At 39.1% G+C, this 20,083-nt stretch overlaps 1 protein-coding gene across 1 annotated transcript; it reads left to right on the top strand.

Annotated features, from left to right (window-relative positions):
* The first annotated feature begins 1,202 nt into the window (after positions 1–1,202).
* On the top strand, positions 1,203–12,611 carry LOC134071734 (uncharacterized). Its single transcript, XM_062528571.1, has 15 exons — positions 1,203–1,440; positions 1,722–1,823; positions 1,955–2,100; positions 2,206–2,323; positions 2,515–2,616; positions 3,066–3,142; positions 7,599–7,777; positions 7,885–7,978; positions 8,072–8,416; positions 8,506–8,623; positions 10,150–10,241; positions 10,636–10,750; positions 11,771–12,040; positions 12,152–12,325; positions 12,421–12,611. Exons 1-15 carry the CDS (start codon positions 1,203–1,205, stop codon positions 12,609–12,611), a joined length of 2,361 nt encoding a protein of 786 aa, XP_062384555.1.
* The last annotated feature ends 7,472 nt before the right edge of the window (positions 12,612–20,083 follow it).

Below are 20,083 nucleotides of genomic sequence, written 5' to 3'. Positions count from 1 at the left end.
ACCATCCAGCGATTTGCCTGGGCTGGAAACATACATTTTCGTGGGCAGAAACCAATCGCTATCACGCCTTTAAAAATATATATATAATTACTGGACTTACAGGACTGCATATTTTAATTATCTGATCACTCAATTACAAAATAATATCTGGATTCAGTCTCAGGCCCCCAAACGTGTCGGAAGTGGAAGGTACCCTCGGCTTAAAAAAATAATAGCCGACTTTTATAGATCTTTATCGATTATGAACCGACTGCATAACATTGCTTCTGGCCATCCCAAGCCTATCCAGGTTAAATGACGTTCTTTTGCAAATAGATGCATTCTGGGAAGCGATGTGTTTCAATGTAAAGGCATCTTAAACCCGCTTTTCCCTCACTCAGACGTTTGTGCTGATTCTTTTCCAATTTTGAGGAGCGATATAAAATATTAAGACTGTACTTTTTTATTAACTTTTATATTTTTGCGCTATTTTGTGCAACGCGTCACTGTGTGCGACGAAGCTACACACCATTGCCCAGCGCGATTCCACGGTAAGTAGAACTGTCAAATAAGCAAGGGAAATGAATAAGCATTTACACGTCCAAAATGAAGTTTAAAAAAACTTATTGTCGTATTTGTTGATGTCGAACCCCACTGTAAGTACTGTATTATAAAGACACTGACATAGTATAACTCTTTGTTGCATCAAAATTAAATGCAAAGTAGCTAGCCAGCTAGCTAGCTAGATCAGCTTACTAGAGCACTTGATGCTAGTTCATTGATCATTATTTAGACTTAGCTGCTACAGATATTTGTGACAACTTACATACTGTATGTGTAACACGTTTGTACCTCATTTATGCACCAGCTCAACATTAACGGTTTGAAGCGGTTCTTGGGCAGTTATTATTCATATTGAAATAGTTTGTATTAATATAGTTTGGTGATCTATTCTATTTTGATTTGTTGTTCTCTTTTTCTGCAGGTTCCTTTATCCCTCTCCTGCAGCATAGTATTATTCAAAACATAACACAGAAAAAGGCACTTTTAAGAGCCACGTTTGTCTTGTATCTTGTTCTATCTACTATTGTATTGTGTTCTCTCTCTCTCTCTCTTGCTGTCATACTCTCTCCCTCTCCCCTTCTCTCTCTCTCCCCCTTCCTTCCCCCCTGAGTGGTGTTTTTGTTTGTCTGTCTTGTCTTCTGTTTGTCCCTGTGTGTGCCATGTCTGATCCTGAGTTGGCCCGTGTCCTGAAGGAGATGAATGACCTTGTTGGTCAGGCTGAACTTCAGGCTAACCTCCAAAACCTCCAACAGCTTGTGCACCAGGAGGCAGAACCAACTACCAGTCAGCCTTCCACCAGTCAGCCATCAAACGGAAGGCAAGATGTTAGATGGATTAAGAGGGACAGTGATGGGAACATTATTTATGGCATGCCCAGATCATCCCGAAAACAAGCAGGTCAGTTTTTGTTACCTTCATGAAAATTAAAATGTAGACTTTTATCTCCAGATCTAGTTTTACATCTTGGAATGGTTTGTAACATGATCACAAGTCATAGGTCTGAATTAGATCATATCTGAGGTTGTTATTACATACTTGTGCCTAGCATCAATGTCAATGTCAATTTATTTGTATAGCACTTTAAAAAAATAACAACAGTTGACCAAAGTGCTGTGACCCGAGCATCAGGTAAAGTTTGTGTTATTAAGTGTAAAAAACAACAGCTTTTTTCCCTACAGCAGGCCCCAGTCACAGCCAGAATCGGAAGACTGGTATCTCGCATGTCAGGGCTTCAGAAACCAGTGGGGAAGTAACCAGCGACTTTCCTTCCGTTACTGCGGGTGTGTTCTTTATTTTGACTCCACTGGTTCAAAACACTATGTTAATTTATTATAAAATGCCCATTGTTCAATGCCATTCTCTTTTGTTATGATGAACTTCATTTTTTCAATATTTTGCATTGTCTTAATAGAGTCCTTCCTTCAAGAGCTTCGTTCACTGGGTGAGGACATAAATGAGGATGAAACACCACCTCAAGCCTCAACAGACTGGGCAACCCGAAAGAGCCTCATTTCAGGGTGGTGGGCGAAAGAGAGAATCCGGCTGGTCAACATCATGGTGGCTCGACAACATGCGGCACCTCAAATCTGCCAACATTGTGGAAATGGTCCAGCTGTTATCCGTTGTTGTGACTGCCGACCACACCCATTCCTCTGTGGCCAGTGTGATGTCAGGGTCCACCGAGGTCAAGTGTTCCACAACAGGGATTCGATGACCCATGCCTTTTTTAATCCGTTGCCTCCCACAACTTGTGTTGTGGAGAGGGTTCTAACCCAGTGTGGTAAGTCTGGTAGTTTTTGAAAGTCACATTCTCAGACTTAATAATTCCAGATATCAACTGGAAAACGGAACACTGTTTTCTGATAGGTTGATGAAGCCATCAAGCACATCTGGTTTTAAAATAGTTGCCAGTAAGTAAATATGTTATTCTTTGATCGTCATCCATGGTTTTTATTTATTTTTTCTTTCAAGAGCGTCTTGTACCTTTGGAGATGCCAGAGACAATATGTGGTTGTCTACAAGGATTGTCCAGTGTCGTCGCAGGACAGTCCATAGTTGTGGTCACAATGAATGGTAAGAGGAACTTTATCAATGAGTGGGGGTCACTTCTGTAGAAGTAGCTGCAGAATTTCACCCACAGCTATTTGATGATCATACCCTATATCTTTCTACTCCTTCTCAATTTCTGTTTCAACCATGCACATATATGAATCATGATTATGTTGCATTCATACATGTTACATTGTGGAACACATCCAGAAATTGTCTTTATCATGGATGAAAATCCAGAGGTGTCAATAGGTTGGGCGCTGGTTAGATTGGCTGGGCCCACGTTTGTGGAGAAAAACAATGAACCTTTGTTTGAATGGGAATAGTTACAGTAATTTGGCTGACAAAAAAGTGCCCTACATAAAGTTTGTGGAAGTGTCCTCCTGATCCATCCTTATTCAAAGGTTCCCATATCAGAATGACACAGTTTGCATCTGTCAGAATGAACTGTAAGTATTCCCTTCTTTTTCCAGGGAGATATGATCTCAGATTACCTCAGATGAGATGCGAGGAATGTGAAGCTACGTGGAGTCCTGGAGTGGATGACCTGGTCCGAAATGACTACTGGCCTGCCACTTCTCACTATTCAACAGTGTATGCAGCAGATGTCCTTTTTTCTTTTGAAGAGCTGAAGATGGCAGCACCAGGGATGTCTAGCCAAGCATTTCTTAGAATGCTAGATCAACGTACTGTTCGTTTTGGCCGTGTAAGTATTTATGGTAATAATTGAGTAACTCAAGAAATAAGACTATGAGGGCACAATATTGAAAGTACACAGGAACATTTGCACTGTTTAGGAAAAGTTGTGTTAAATTTAGACCCTTTATAAAGAACCATACACTCATGTTGTCAGACATGCAGTTTCCACTTACAGTTTTTCACAATTGCTAGAACACCTTTTTCAGAACGCTTTACCTTTTTCTCAAAACTGTGAACACAAAACTCATTTCTCAAACTACATTCTCGAAACCCTTCAATCTTGTTGCAAAACTGAACAATCACCTCAAAACACTTTTAACTTTGCTCAAAACTAACTAATGGTCTCAAATCATTGAACACATCAGGCAAAATTACACTCCTGCAGAGCAGTGATAAGACAATACACCAAACAATGGAAGACACAGTTTTCAGGGCAGGGTTTATGGCTCCTGGAGGAATTGTATTCATTCTAATTTGAAAAATAAAATATCACAATAAAAATAAAGAACTAGAAATGCAATTCCAAGGAATTACCAGTGCATGAAAATGCTAAAAAAATGTATAGATAGATAATGTAGATATGGTTACTAAGGTGTAGCTAGGGTAAACATGGTGGTTGCATAGTTTAAAGATAGTTGATAGTGTTACAGTTTTTCACAATTGCTAGAACACCTTTTTCAGAACTCTTTACCTTTTTCTCAAAACTGTGAACACAAAACTCATTTCTCAAACTACATTTTCGAAACCCCTCAATCTTGTTGCAAAACTGAACAATCACCTCAAAACACTTTTAACTTTGCTCAAAACTAACTAATGGTCTCAAATCATTGAACACATCAGGCAAAACTACACTCCTGCAGAGCAGTGATAAGACAATACACCAAACAATGGAAGACACAGTTTTCAGGGCAGGGTTTATGGCTCCAGGAGGAATTGTATTCATTCTAATTCGAAAAATAAAATATCACAATGAAAATAAAGAATAAGGACTTATATAACTCTCTAATCATATCCTCTAGCCTATATGAAGATATACTGTAAATCAATAGTTTTGTAAGTGAACAGAAAGACAGGCCAATACTGTACTGAATATGATTTGTACTGTGATGCCACAGACTCTGATAGTACTGTAAGTATGCAATACTGTAATATTGTATTGTGCCTACATTTAGACTTACTTGGACATACTGATAACTCAGCTCTTTCACTCTCTCAGAGTTGAGCTCAAAGGGTAGTAAGTGTGTAACAGTGGATGTTCAGTGTTGTACTGCATGATAATGGACATTTACGCTATTTCTTTTCTGTAGTCTGAATCTTTGGATTATTGACGCCACAGAGAAACCACTGATGTTGGGTTGGACCATGAAGTCCTGCTTCTCTCATTGGCATTCCATGAACCAGAACATGGTCAATGATTGTTGCCCAAATATCATCATTTACAGTATTGCAACTCTTGGGACTCTCTGTCTTTCTCTTCATCCTCTTCCTCCTACCTGCACCCTCCTCTTCCTTGTTCTACTGTAACACACACTTGTTGTCCCCTGCGTCTCTGTCAACTCTGAACTGACTTATATTGGTTGTCACATCATTAGACAGAAGTGTTATCAATTTTGAGTGGTAGTGTTCAAATGGAGACAACTGTGCACTAATTGTGTTCAACTTCTGTGTTGTTTGGTTATCAATATAATTAAGAAGTGCATCAGAATGCACAATGTGTTCACAGTTTTGCAAAAAGGGTTAATGAGTTTGGTAAAATGGGTGAAAGTGGGTGAAAGTAGTCTATGGTTTTGCCAAAAAAGGGAATAATTCAATAAATGTGTTCAGGCATTTGAGAATTTGATTCAGAGAATGGGGTTTAGTGTTTGAGCAACTGTGAAAAACTGTAAGGTAGACATTTTAAAGCTTAAACATTCCTGTTCTAACTTAACTAATGATTTCTAACAGGTATTCTAAAATATTAACTATGCTAACAATGATAACCAGGTTGATTGGTTTACTTGGCTAATGATTTCTAGCAGTAATGCTAAAAATGCTAACAATACTAACTATGTTAACAATGCTAACCACATTGATTAGCTAACTTAGCTTATCATTTTTAACAGTTATGCTAAAAACGTTAACTATGCTAACAATGCTAACAATGCTAACCAGGTTGATTAGCTAACTTAGCTAATAATTTTTAGCAGTTATGTTAAAAATGTTAACAATGCTAACTATGCTAACTAGCTAACTTGCTACTGAGGGCTTTTATTATGAAACATTTGTTGATAGGGTATCCATGGCTGCCACTATCAGGAATAAAGAAGTTACTGTAGTAAAATCATGTTGGTTGTTATGGAAACGTTCATAAACACTTCATTTTGATGGTTGCTATGTTGGTTGCTAGGTACATGGAGGTCTCATGTAGTTGACTGGAGGCATAGTTGATGATAACTGACAGTTGGAATGGTTGAACAGTTAAATAGTTGAGTAGTTTCAATAGTTAAATGATTGATTGATTAATTGTGATTATTGCAGTGAGGACTTTTATTTTGAAACAGTTGTGGAAAGAGGAAACAGTTAACAGGATATGTAGTCTTCTGAGAGACTGTATGCTTAAAGCCAGAGAAACTGACAGTTGGTGCCCAGGTGGCCGGCCACCTGGCGTAAGATTCTAATTGCTGCCGTGATGTCATAATGAGCAATGTTAAGTCTATGGGGAAATAGCTCAATGTTAAATCTATGGGGAAATCGTTTTTTAATTCATAGTTTAAAAAGTATAAAAGTTACAAAGTTGAAAAATACAAAGCACACATGGCATAAGCGAGACCTACGCAACAAAGTTTGAATGAAGTTTCTACGTTAAACGGTTCAAGCTGAATTGCGCGCGTTAGAAGAAGAAAAATAAAGATAAGAAGAAGCCTTGGAAGAACAGTACAGTGCATTTTCATGCACTGTAATAAGGACTTATATCACTCTTTATATATCCTCTAGCCTATACTGTATGAAGATATAAATCAATAGTTTTGTAAGTGAACAGAAAGACAGGCCAATACTGTACTGAATATGATTTGTACTGTGATGCCACAGACTCTGATAGTACTAAGTATGCAATACTGTAATATTGTAGTGTGCCTAAATTTAGACTTACTTGGACATACTGATAACTCAGCTCTTTCACTCTCTCAGAGTTGAGCTCAAAGGGTAGTAAGTGTGTAACAGTGGATGTTCAGTGATTACTGTACTGTATGATATTGGACATTTACGCTATGTCTCTTCTGTAGTCTGAATCTTTGGATTATTGACGCCACAGAGAAACCACTGATGTTGGGTTGGACCATAAAGTCCTGCTTCTCTCATTGGCATTCCATGAACCAGAACATGGTCAATGATTGTTGCCCAAATATCATCATTTACAGTATTGCAACTCTTGGGACTCTCTGTCTTTCTCTTCATCCTCTTCCTCCTACCTGCACCCTCCTCTTCCTTGTACCCCACTTCTACTGTAACACACACTTGTTGTCCCCTGCGTCTCTGTCAACTCTGAACTGACTTATATTGATTGTCACATCATTAGACAGAAGTGTTATCAATTTTGAGTGGTAGTGTTCAAATGGAGACAACTGTGCACTAATTGTGTTCAACTTCTGCATGGATTGGTTATCAATATAATTAAGAAGTGCATCAGAATGCACAATGTGTTCACAGTTTTGCAAAAAGGGTTAATGAGTTTGGTAAAGTGGGTGAAAGTAGTCTATGGTTTTGCCAAAAAAGGGAATAATTCAATAAATGTGTTCAGGCATTTGAGAATTTGATTCAGAGAATGGGGTTTAGTGTTTGAGCAACTGTGAAAAACTGTAAACAATTCTGAAAAACAGGTCATTCTGAAGAGGTCATTCTGAAGACCTCAAATTGAATTTGAGGTCATTCTGAAGACCTCAAATTCAAATAGATTCAAATAGATTGGCTACAGACTTTGACATCTTCTCCCCAATATCATTTCCTGATCCCAGAAGTGTTCCCTTGGATTAATGGGTCTAATATTGCACAGGCTTACTTCTTAACTATAGGAAGCTGTTGTAGCCCTCTTTGTGATTAGATTTAGACTGAATGTCACACAATATCCTCTATGTATAATGGACACTAGTGTATAGTGTACGAGTGTTTACATATTATTTATTTCCTTTGATATGTATTCTCGAAATTAGTACAAACATCCTGAAAGGTATCAAAAGAGCATTTTACTTCGGTGTACAGTAGTATATTCTTTAATTTGATCTCTTTTACTGTTGTCTTTTGTTCTCTTTTACTGAACTCTTTTTAAACAGAGCGGAAAGATCACAGCAGACACCTTCCGGAAAAGCTTCATTGAGTGGGAGGCTGTTAGATTCGAAGTGGACAAATTATGCCGGAAAGATTACTTTGACTGTCCAGCGTGCAGCCCAGACATGCTTGCGGTATCTGTTGATGGAAACCGCAAGCACTACAGATTCAACAGTGCAGCAAGGTACTTACAAAATCCGGTGTTTGTGACGCTTCATTACTTTGAAATAAACTGCTGTGAATCGAAAATCATATGACTATTTAAAGTTAATATGTATATCTTTTACGTAGATCGGAGGAACAAGCCATCTTTGATGGTGTGTTCATTGCGAATGATGATGAGGTCGGAAGATTCGTGGACTATGTCCATGCCTCAACCAGCCATGTAAACTTCCACAATTTCACTATTTTACCTATAAAACACCACGTCTTTACAGTTTGGAAAAGTTTGGACTGTAAACCATCTTCCATGTTTAAGGTCTCTGGAAGAGGTGTCTGTGGAGGGCAGTGGTCAGCGGCGCGTGAAACGTCTAAGAAGTCCTCAGGAAAAACAGACGAGGAGGGCCTGGAACTTGCGGTCTGCCGTCATGGTGTTCTCCTCCGTGCCCTTAATATGTTTCGAGGTGAAATCTTTGCCTACCCCCTGTACCTCCAAAAGCAAATGTCCCACAAGCAAGTGACATTTTTCGCCATGGATGTGGCTTGCAAGTACTGGCCTTACCTGCGGAGAGTTACAGAGAAATGCCCGGAGTTTCAGGATCTCCTGACCATGAGGCCATTTCTCTCGGTTTTTCATGCCAAAGCTCACGATTTCAAATGTGAGGTAAGAAAAAAATATTGTCCATGAGATTTTCTTTCCCTGAAAAGCTGCATAAGATTTTTGCCACTTAGGTTTGGTTTTCTTTTGTAAAGGTAAAATGGAGTGGAGCGTATCAGGAGGGGGCTGGGTCGACTCTTGGGGAAGAGGTGGAGCAGTGTAACGCCTTCCTCTCGAGGATTGCTGTCACGACAAAGCACATGTCAAAAGCAGGTAAGGTACATTTTTATCCTGATGACAATGGTGAGTCACTTTGAGCTCATGCATACTGTATATGCTGGCTCTGAAAATATAAAGCTCTGAATATGCACACAAATTGATGATCAATTACAATACCATCATCCTATTTTATTAGAAGTTAAGATAATAAGGAGGGGCAGTGTGATCAAAAACATGTACTGTACTGTTGTTGGTTGGGCATACAGTACCATACCATACTTGCCTGCTGTTCCACATCAGAGTTCCATTCACCTACTGTCCTGCCATACTAGTGCTTTATGCCATTTGCCTACTGTCCTACACCACTGTCTCATGCTACTTCACTATCCTGTTCTATTTACCTATTAACCCAGCAGCCGGTTGCACCAGCTGAACATAAGTTCCATCTTAGCTTAGTTCGAACGTAAACTGGCGCTACGTTGAGGTTTACGAGCTACTAAAATAGAACGGGTTGCACCAAGCAGTTTCAACGTAAGGCTGGGATTATACTTGCCGTTAGACCAAGCGTAACCGTATGCGTCCGTGTGCGACCTGCTGTGTCCTGTGTACAGACTCGCTGCAGCATTACGCACCTTACTGGAGGTCTTCACCAGGGGGAGACTAGTAGCCTAATATCAGATGTGGATGTGGCCATGTGCCATTGTTTACTCTCATGATTGCCCCCAGCTTTGATCTCGATAATGCATCTTGCAGTCACTTTGTTTTGGCAATGATCGCCCCCTACTTTCTTGTCAGTATTGCATCTCGCGGACGCGTCGTGTTCGCTTGCGACGACGTGCACGACCGACGCACCAAACGACCGCAAAACTTACACCACCCTTTCCCTAGGTGTAAGTCCCATCGTAACTATTTTGTTAACATGGTTTTCTCATTTAAAGGGTGGAAATGTTACATTTAACAAAGTACAAGCCGAGAAGAGTTACATACACGACACTTACACACTTTAGTAGCGATGGTGCAACAGAAAAAGATTGAAACAAGTTAGTTTCAACGTAAGGTTAAGACGCAACTTACACCTAAACTTACGATCGACCTTACGTTCGACTGGTGCAACTGGCTGCAGGGGTGTCAGACTCAGACTCAGGCAGTGGGTCTGTTGAGACCTCGTGGGGGCCGTCATGGTCATTTTTCTGTGTGGGTAATAGATTGTTGTTTGATGATATCCTCCTTTACTATACCCAGGTATAAGCAAACAAGTACAGATCATGTACTGCTGTCATATACTGGTCTTCTCATGTCAGTTTTCTCGGCATCTTAGTTTGTAGCGCTAATCATAGATATGTTGCTTATTGCACATTATCTTTTGGCTCTAACTTTCCCTTCCTACCCAACACATCTGGATCACATGAATCCTGCTGGCGGGACGGATCTGGCCCCTTGGCCTTATGTTTGACACCCCTGTATTAGTTATTCATGGGACAATAATGAAATGGCACATGACTGCAGTGTAGTCTGGACAGTTTCTTCTCCTACTGCTACTGGAAAGAAGGTTGACAATATCATATTTTTTATTTTTGCAGGACGCATAGACATGCTGACGGTCATGGCCATGCGCTGGAACCAACAAAAGTTTGACAACTTGGCTTCCACCCTTGCCCGCCGATATCGTAAGGTAAAGAGACCAGTTATGCAACACGCATAGGATAGCAATATCGTACAATAAAGTGGCATATTATCACAAAAATATTGGGAGGACTTCCCCAGATATTCTTCAGTACAATGGAATATACAGATGGTTACAGGTAGTGTCAAATGCATTTTTCAGTGTCTTAAATGTCCATACCATATAAACATACACACACACACATATATATATATATATATATATAATACATACATACATACATAAATACATACAGTACATATAGTCCATGTATAAAGGCTGTATATGTAACCAGTTCGTATGTGGTTTTCTTATAGTGAAGGTACTTTACATTCCTTCCTTATCAACAATAGCCAAAGTTGTAGGCATTTCCCTCATTGTCATTTGTCATTTGTGTTTGAAGGCCACAGTAGCCTTGCAATGCCAGTTGCATAACCTGGAGACTATGAAAACAGAAATGAACATCACAGACAATCAACTGGAGAGATGGACCATTGATATCAAAGAGTGGGCAGAAGGTAGAGTATACTGTTTTATACTGTCTGATATGCTGTGGTTGAAAGCACTCTGGAAAGTAATGGACAGTGCAAAAAACTATGTGTTCAACAAAAAACCTTCTATTTACATGATCAATAAATAAAATGTTTCTTCCTGTAATCTCTTAACACGGCAAGCACGGTAAAAAAACTGTGTCCAACCAAGCTTCCCAATCCATCCATTTCTCATCTAACGTTTTTCAAGCCCAAAATGCGCCTTTATACTGTGGAATCTTTCAGATTAAGGGTCTGGCCACGAATAATGAAAATGGCCTAACTCGAGGGGCGGCACCAAGCATGCTTTGAAAATCACACTGCACGCAATTGGACAACACTATGACGAATGTTTACTGACTGATTCTGGACTTCGACGCAATTGGATAGCACTACGACCAAAAACGAAAGTCGCTGTCGAAAGTTGCTGTTGCTGTCGTCATCAGTTTAGCTCGCCCACTCTTTTTTTGGTTTCCCCGATTCCTGCGGTAAAAGTAACGTGCATCATTGTTCATTACAAGAGTATCTTGCGGACACAATTCAAATTGTGCTCTCGCAAGAAATCTGGATTTACAGGGTACTTTCTTTCATGAAATGATACATAAATTACAAAATACTTCTGCACAAATTAACAAATATGAATTCTTCTCTATGGCTCTAACAAAATATATTTTGTATTGTCATAGGCTCAAGCTTCTCTTAGTATCTCTATAACTTTGAATTTCTTGTCATGCTTTGAGTTTAGCTTATAGCAATTGTACATAGCCTTAATCATGGTTTTCAGGTGTACTAAGCTCGGCTGCTATTCCAAAGAGGCTCATTGTCTCGTAGTCAAAAAGCACACACTACAATTGCTGATGACATGTGGAAAAGAATATCCCCATGGGGACAATAAAGATCCTAATTAACTTAAATATACTCAACATTAGCTACAAGTGTAGCCTCTCAGTTACAGAGAAATATGAAAAGATTGTTGAGATTTCTTCTGTTTTAATATCTTTCTCTTAGCAACAACATCCCCAAATGATGCTGATCTTGCCGCTGTAACCAGCCGAATTGAGGAGCTGGTGGCGAGTGTTAAGGGGAGGTCCCAGCGTCTTTATAAAGACAATGACGGATGCAAAGGACGTGCCCGGATCCGCCGAAAGATCAGGGAGGAAAAAAACAATTTAAATGCTGTACTGGAAAAGTATAACACCATGGTTCCTAATGCAGATAACCTGACCTTGGATACCATTCTATCTGACGAGATTGTGCCATGGCAAATTACACACGGTGGTATGTACACAATTCCGTTCACTGTGAAATAGTCACATAGTGGCACAAAATCTGTCATGGCGATTGTAACCCCAAAAAGGAACTGACTTGTTTTTCATCTATGTATTCCAGACTCTGTAGATCTAAGGACGAAGAGGAAGGTGTTCGACATTGTGATGGCAGTAAGGAGACTTGAGGAGGAGAAGAGGATTCTTATTGCAGAGATGAACAAGCATTGGAAGTCTATTTGCACCTGTGCAGACTCCCTGAGGCAGATGTCATCCCAGCTTTCTAAGGTGACATCAGGTACAGTATGTATTTGTGTTATACTTGGCATACGCTACAGTATTTCTGAAAGTTTTTTTTTATTAATATAGGCTCAATGTGTTTTAATGTGTAAGGTGAGACATGGGGCCTGCTTCAAGATGGGATCCAAGGTCTACAGAGCTTGATGATGAAGAACAAGCAAGCAACCAACAACATCGCAAAGCATGCAAAGAACTGCTATGTTCAAGTTCTGACTGGAACAGAAATGAACTTTGATAGTGATTCTGATGAATACCATACCAGTAGTGACTCTGAGCAAGATTAAACCGTTTCCTAGATCCATCTTACATGGAAACACAGATATAGCTGCGCCATCTAAATGTATTTCTTAGCAGAGTACTCCTAGCCGGCACCTGTGGTCTGAATATCAAGACTGTTCCTAGATAAGGGTTATTTTTGTATCCTGAGCCCATGCAGTGACTTTCAGGATGTAAGTAGGCCTGATTTTAATGCTATGTCCTGAAGATATTGCCAGAATACCTCCACATTTTAACTGCTGATAGACTGTTTTACCATGATTGTCTTTTATAGCCATGTTGCAAATCAACCTACTTAGCTTTTAAATGTTTCTTGTGTTGACTTTCATTCTCATGTATTTACTAACACATTTTATTGTCCAAAGCAGAACTGACCTGAAATTCAGAATGTATTTTCAGCAACAATAAAATTCCTGTTTCAACAATCAATTTCTTTTATCAGTATACAAATTTGAGACGTCCCAACTTCCTCTGATTTTGGGGTCATAACATAATAAAGTTGGAAATCCTTACAGGTATTCATTCAGTGGCATAATGAGAGGCAGACAAGAACAGTAATTTTATAACAACAATAAGTTGTAGTCAGCCTGTTTTGCAGCTGGCGATGGAAGCATAAGGACCAGACAGTGTGTGCGTATGTTAGTAAAAGACACAAAATCATCTGAATGCCGTAGGCTATATCTTTGTGAACTTACATGTGGTAAGTTTGTGATTGCATATGTCAGACAGGCCTTGATTACACCTTAGGGTTACACCAGTTATTTTGATTTGCATGTCATCACTCTGCTGGTCAGGTTTGACCTACACGACAGCCTTGGGCATATTTTTGACATATGTTGATAAACAAAAGTTCTTAAATCATACTCAAACCATATTTTGGGGAGCGCTGTGGCACAGTAGGCTACAGCGCTCATACCACATACGGGTCCAAGTGCCCACACGGGGACCCAGGTTCAAGTCCGGCCTGCGGTCATTTCCCGATCCCACCCCATCTCTCTCTCCCACTTACTTCCTGTCTCACCCTTCACTGTCCTGTACAAATAAAGGCAAAAAAGCCAAAAAAAATATACTTAAAAAAAAAAAAAAACATCCATATTTTGATTGATTATGATACATAGAGGTGTGCTGTACTTAAATTAATCCAATTTCACTGATCTTATGTGCTGTGGGAATTTTGATCCACAAGACATCTTTAGAAACTGACGTTTAGAGGGCATATTTTTGACATATGTTGATAAACAAAAGTTCTTAAATCATACTCAAACCATTAAAACATCCATATTTTGATTGATTATGATACATAGAGGTGTGCTGTACTTAAATTAATCCAATTTCACTGATCTTAAGTGCTGTGGGAATTTTGATCCACAAGACATCTTTAGAAACTGACGTTTAGAGGGCATTTTTTTGACATACGTTGATAAACAAAAGTTCTTAAATCATACTCAAACCATTAAAACATCCATATTTTGATTGATTATGATACATAGAGGTGTGCTGTACTTAAATTAATCCAATTTCACTGATCTTATGTGCTGTGGGAATTTTGATCCATAAGACATCTATAGAAACTGACGTTTAGAGGGCATATTTTTGACATACGTTGATAAACAAAAGTTCTTAAATCATACCCAAACCATTAAAACATCCATATTTTGATTGATTATGATACATAGAGGTGTGCTGTACTGAAATAAACCCAATTTCACTGATCTTATATGCTGTGGGAATTGTGGTCCACAAGACAGCTTTAGAAATTGACGTTAGAGAGCATATTTTTCACATAAGTTGATACACAAAAGTTCTTAAATCATACCCAAACCATCAAAACATCCTTATTTTGATTGATTATGACACACAGAGGTATGCTGTGCTGAAATAAACCCAATTTCACTGACCTTACCTGCCTTGGCAAGTTTGATGCTCTGGACATACTCAGAAACTACAGTTCAGACACCCATATTGGCCAGATAGGCCTAAGTAAGTGTCACACTCATTGTTTCATAAAATGTTGACATGTGGCACATATTTTGATTCAGGGAGTAATAGCCAACTTGTTTGTCAAATTTGAGACCTCCAGCTGCTTGTGTGTTGACAGGAGGCGGAGCCAAAGATTGGAAAATCTAGATTTCTAGGGGGCGCTATAGAGTCTGTGAATATGTGAGGTGTGATTTTACTTCACTCATATATTTTATGTCATACATAGATGTCACATGCCAAATTTAGTCTGTCTATGATGTATGCAAGTTAGAAACGCTAACCCTAGGTGTAGATGGTCACAATTTGCATAGGTCAGACAGGCCTTATAGGATTACGCCAGTTAGTTCAAGATAGTGCCAGCATGTGGCACATATTTTGATACAGGGGATGATAACAAACTAGCTTGTCAAATTTGAGACATCTAGTGGCTTGTGTGGTGCCAGGAGGCGGAGCCAAATATAGGAAATATTGGAATTCTAGGGGGCGCTATAGAGTCTGTGAATATGTGAGGTGTGATTTTACTTCGCTCATATATTTTATGTCATACATAGATGTCACATGCTAAATTTAGTATGTCTATGAGGTATGCAAGTTAGAAACGCTAACCCTAGGTGTAGATGGTCACAATTTGCATAGGTCAGACAGGCCTTATAGGATTACGCCAGTCAATTCAAGATAGTGCCAGCATGTGGCACATATTTTGATACAGGGGATGATAACAAACTAGTTTGTCAAATTTGAGACATCTAGTGGCTTGTGTGGTGCCAGGAGGCGGAGCCAAATATAGGAAATATTGGAATTCTAGGGGGCGCTATAGAGTCTGTGAATATGTGAGGTGTGATTTTACTTCGCTCATATATTTTATGTCATACATAGATGTCACATGCTAAATTTAGTATGTCTATGAGGTATGCAAGTTAGAAACGCTAACCCTAGGTGTAGATGGTCACAATTTGCATAGGTCAGACAGGCCTTATAGGATTATGCCAGTCAATTCAAGATAGTGCCAGCATGTGGCACATATTTTGATACAGGGGATGATAACAAACTAGCTTGTCAAATTTGAGACATCTAGTGGCTTGTGTGTTGCCAGGAGGCGGAGCCAAATATAGGAAATATTGGATTTCTAGGGGGCGCTATAGAGTCTGTGAATATGTGAGGTGTGATTTTACTACACACTTTGTGTCATATACGGATTTGTAGGGGGTACTACAGTCTGTGAATATATGAGGGTTGATTTCATTTCACACACATATTTTGTGTCATCCAGGGATGTTACATGCCGAAAGTAATCAGTCTACAACTTTATACATGGCACCCTTGCTAAACTGTAATTATCTAAAACAGTTTTCATGATGTGACCGTGTGCCTTACAGTTGGCAAAACAGTGTAAATAATAGTAATTGTGTATATAATTTGTTGGAGTGTGTTGGAAATTTGGAAATTGAGTGCTGTGCAGTGAATTGTGCCTACAGATTTGCAAAGTGTGTGCTACAAAATTGTAAACTGTGTGCAAAGCAGTATTTGTGCTTTTACTTTTTGCTAACTCAGTGAGTGGTTTTGCTATACGTATTAATAGTTTTAGAAATTGTGCTACAAGAATCACAATTAGTGCTTAGGCATTCAGAAAAAACTGTAAACAGCACAACCGGCCATATGTGACCAGGCCTTAGATTTCCTACCGTTTTCACAGGCCTTAGTAAACCACCCACCTGTTCAGTCATTCCATGGTGATCCCTGTAATGTCCTCAGAGTCCTGGCTCAAATGTGCCTCTTCTCTTCAATGGGAGTGTTTGAAAATGTCTTAAGAACTCTCATAAATGTTGTAAACAAAAACAATCAGCGTGGTGTGCTATTAAGCGGTCAGAGGTCAGAAAGGATGCAGTCATTCAGTAATACATCCTGATGGGGGAGGCATCTGTCACCAGGAAGAGGAGCCCATTTAGTTTGCTCCAAAACTACGACCAATATTGACTAAAATGTTCATGATCATGATAGTATGATGCAAATTTGACACTTCAGTCACTACAAGCAACTTTCTGCTATCTGTCTTTTTCAAACAAATACAGCACAAAGTCACATACAGCACAAATACAGCACAATGACACATTCATTATTCAGTGTAGTCAATGATTGGCAGACAAATAATAAAATGTAAACATAGTGAATTTAATTATGAACAAATCTACTGTATGGAACAAACAACAAATATACAAAACAAATAGCAGAGAGGTGAAGGTCATCAGACAAATAGGCTGGCCGGCTCCCAGGTGTCCTCCCAGACTCTTCCACTGTAAATAGTGCACAAGTCATCTTAAACACAGCATATGCAGTACAGTCTACAGCCTACATCTCACAACTAGTCTTCTGGCTCAAGTTTGAAGATATGTCATCTGAAGTACAACATGACACAACACTGGGATATATACCATTCACATCACCATTTACAATAACTAAACTGAGGGACTGATTTTTGTAGATGGCTGATTGGTGTTCACTTTTGCAATTAAGTGCGTTCAGGCAAAGATCTTTCATTAATGACAAGATAGAGCAACATAATGCATCTCTATGGAAGCAAAATTTGAACAGTTCCTGTCTGCTTAAAGAGGCGTGCAGCAGAGACGTCATAGTGGGATATCGATCTCTCAAGCAGTTCAGTTCAAATGTAACGTCACTTTCTAGGTCTGCTTACAGTAAAGGGGGATTTCGCCCCCCTCCCCTTTGCGAAAACAGAAAGCGTAAACTATCGAACGTTTGCGCCTTTCGCTCCGCTTTAACCCTCTCTGGTTCAGGTGTGTATTTGAGAGGTTGCAATTGCCCGATGTGTTTTTTATTTTGGATACATGTGTTTAACAAATGGTACTCTGAGATTTCATTTTTGAACTTTGAACAAAGTGTCTTATGTATGACATAGAGAGTAGTATGCAGGACCAAGTGTGCCGCATAAAGGAGTAAGTGTGTTGCAGAATTGCAACTAGAGTGCAAAGCAGCACTTTTGTTTAAGGTATAGGTAAATGTGTTTGAGATATGGCAACAAAACTTCAAGATGTGTTACTTTAGTCTGAGCATGGGTCTATAGTGTTCTATAGTGTTCGAGCAACGGGCAAAAACTGTAATGAATATACAGAATAAGCCATCACTTACCAGGAAGAGCAAGGGAGCCAGCGCACTTTGACCTCTGCTGCCTTCCCCTGCAGAAACACACACACACACACACACACACACACACACACACACGTAATACATTTAGGGAAGTTACTGTAATGATGTACATAACCATTCAAATATTGTTTTCACATAGCTCTCTACACTGGTGTTCTTACTTGAGACATAATTTACTTGACAAGAGTACTTATGTATTTTCTGTAAGCTATATAACAAGAAGAATGTGTTATGGCATTCCATTTGGATTGCTTTTTTGTTTAGGATTTGCGGTATGTGGCACTTGTAAAAGGGATACTTGACAAAGGTTGATGACTACTGTTCAGTGTTACCATTTTGTCACACGTGGATTGAAAGATGAGCCAGACATGAGTCAAGAGAATATCAGACAGCCTAATGAAAAATATGGTTCTACATCTTACCTCATTCATCCGTCTTTCCAATATTTGGTCATATGGATAAATGGTCTGTCGACTGCATTTGCAACCTTAAATGACAAAGGCAAAAAACAAACAAACATAAACAACAGATCAATAAGTAAAAGTACATATGGTGATCTTGGGGTTTTCCAAAGAGTGGTGGTGCAGTCTATGGTTATGTTGTTATGGTTATGGTTATGTTGCTTAGTAGACGCCTCTGTCCAAAGCGACATACAAACAAAAACAATACAATAAGTAAGGGATAATCAACGACGCGCCGTACGCTTATAGGAAAATAATGCACGTTCGAGGTGGTAATAAGGACCCGACGCCGCAGGCGGAGGGGACTTTACACTTCGATAAGTGCATTATTTTCCTATAAACGCACAGGGCGCGGAGTTGATTATCCCGCTTATACCAATGCTACTATCATTTTCGTTTATATTGCCGCTGTCTTAGATACAACGTTGCTGTTTTTACCGTTACATTCACATTGGCGAATTGATATTCAAGTGTAATAAGCCCAAAAAAACGAACTACTTCATAGCCGTGTGGTATATAGAAAAATAATGCACGTTCCAAATAGCGCATCACAATAGGAAATTTGACCAAGCAGTGGTATAATCAAATTTAGCAGTTGATCAGACTAGTGTCGACTAAAGAGAATAGCAACATAAACAATAAACAGTATCCATGTAAGCAAAGGTAATGAAAATAAACAATGACTAAATAGGAGAATAAAATAAACAAGTCACTCAATCAATTATATAATAACAATAACTATGGAATAATGAGCAATAATAAAAACAATGTCAATTTAATCAATGGCCTAATAGAGACAAAGGAGAGAGAAGAGGCACTGGTGTGGCATTTTGATAGGTTGGGTTTGTGGAACGATATCAAGTTCCTGTAAGATTTCTGTGTGTTAGATAGAAAATTGTGTGAAGTATTTTGCAAAATGTGTGTTAGGCAATAGAAAGCTGTGTCAAACACTGACAGTGTATGGTGTATTTGTTATGGCAGATTTGTTGTGGGGTTATGGTGTTAGAAGACATGTTTAGAAAATTGTGTGACAAGCAAAGATTTAGTGTGTAAACAGTTGAAAAAAAACTATAAAGGGGGCTACATGTGAAACACCCTTACACCCAACACACATGGGGTGCAAATAAAAGAAACATATACAGTATACACATGGGGTGCAAAGAATGCCTACTTACTTTTTGATTTCTTCTTTTTGCCAAGGGTGGAGGGTGGGGCAGATTGAGTGGCACTTGTGCCTGCGGCTGAGGGTTAAGGTGCAAAAGGTTAAGAGTGAGAAGGTTAAGAGTGAAGACCACTGAAATATTCCTCATGTCCACCTCTCGGTCTTAGCCCAGTCCTTCATTCACAATAGCCACATTTACATGGACAGTTTTTTTTGTCATTCCAAATTTTGTGCTGTCTGTTTACATGGGGTACAATTCTATATCGATCAGGTGCTTTCAAGCGCTTTAAAATCTTTGATCGGAATAGCCGTTGTTGGCTACTTTTTTATTGGGAAGCTAAAGCAGTCAATCCGATTGACCGTATACATGGGTGTTCATTCAGAATAGGAACGGACTACACCACCTCTTCCATTCCGATTAAAATTCTGATCGGATCAGGAATTTTCATTCCGATTGAGGTGTTTATATGGCGATTTGTATTCCGCTGTTATTCCGTTTCTAATTGGAATAGAAGTGTCCATGTAAACGGAGCTACTGGTTACTGTACTGGTTTTTGTCTAGCTAGCAGAATACAAATGTGTATAAAACAATTAAAAAAAAAAAAAAAATAGGCTTTTATGGTAAGACAAGCATGAAAGGGTTGACATCACACACTGCACTCATACTGCCAAGGAAATTGTAACGATTATAAGATTACTTACTTCGTCTTTTCCT

Source organism: Sardina pilchardus, chromosome 23 (assembly GCF_963854185.1).
Source record: "Sardina pilchardus chromosome 23, fSarPil1.1, whole genome shotgun sequence".
Taxonomy (NCBI): Eukaryota; Metazoa; Chordata; class Actinopteri; order Clupeiformes; family Clupeidae; genus Sardina; species Sardina pilchardus.
The sequence above is the reverse complement of the archived record's forward strand: the minus strand, read 5'-3'. Positions and strand labels throughout refer to the sequence as shown.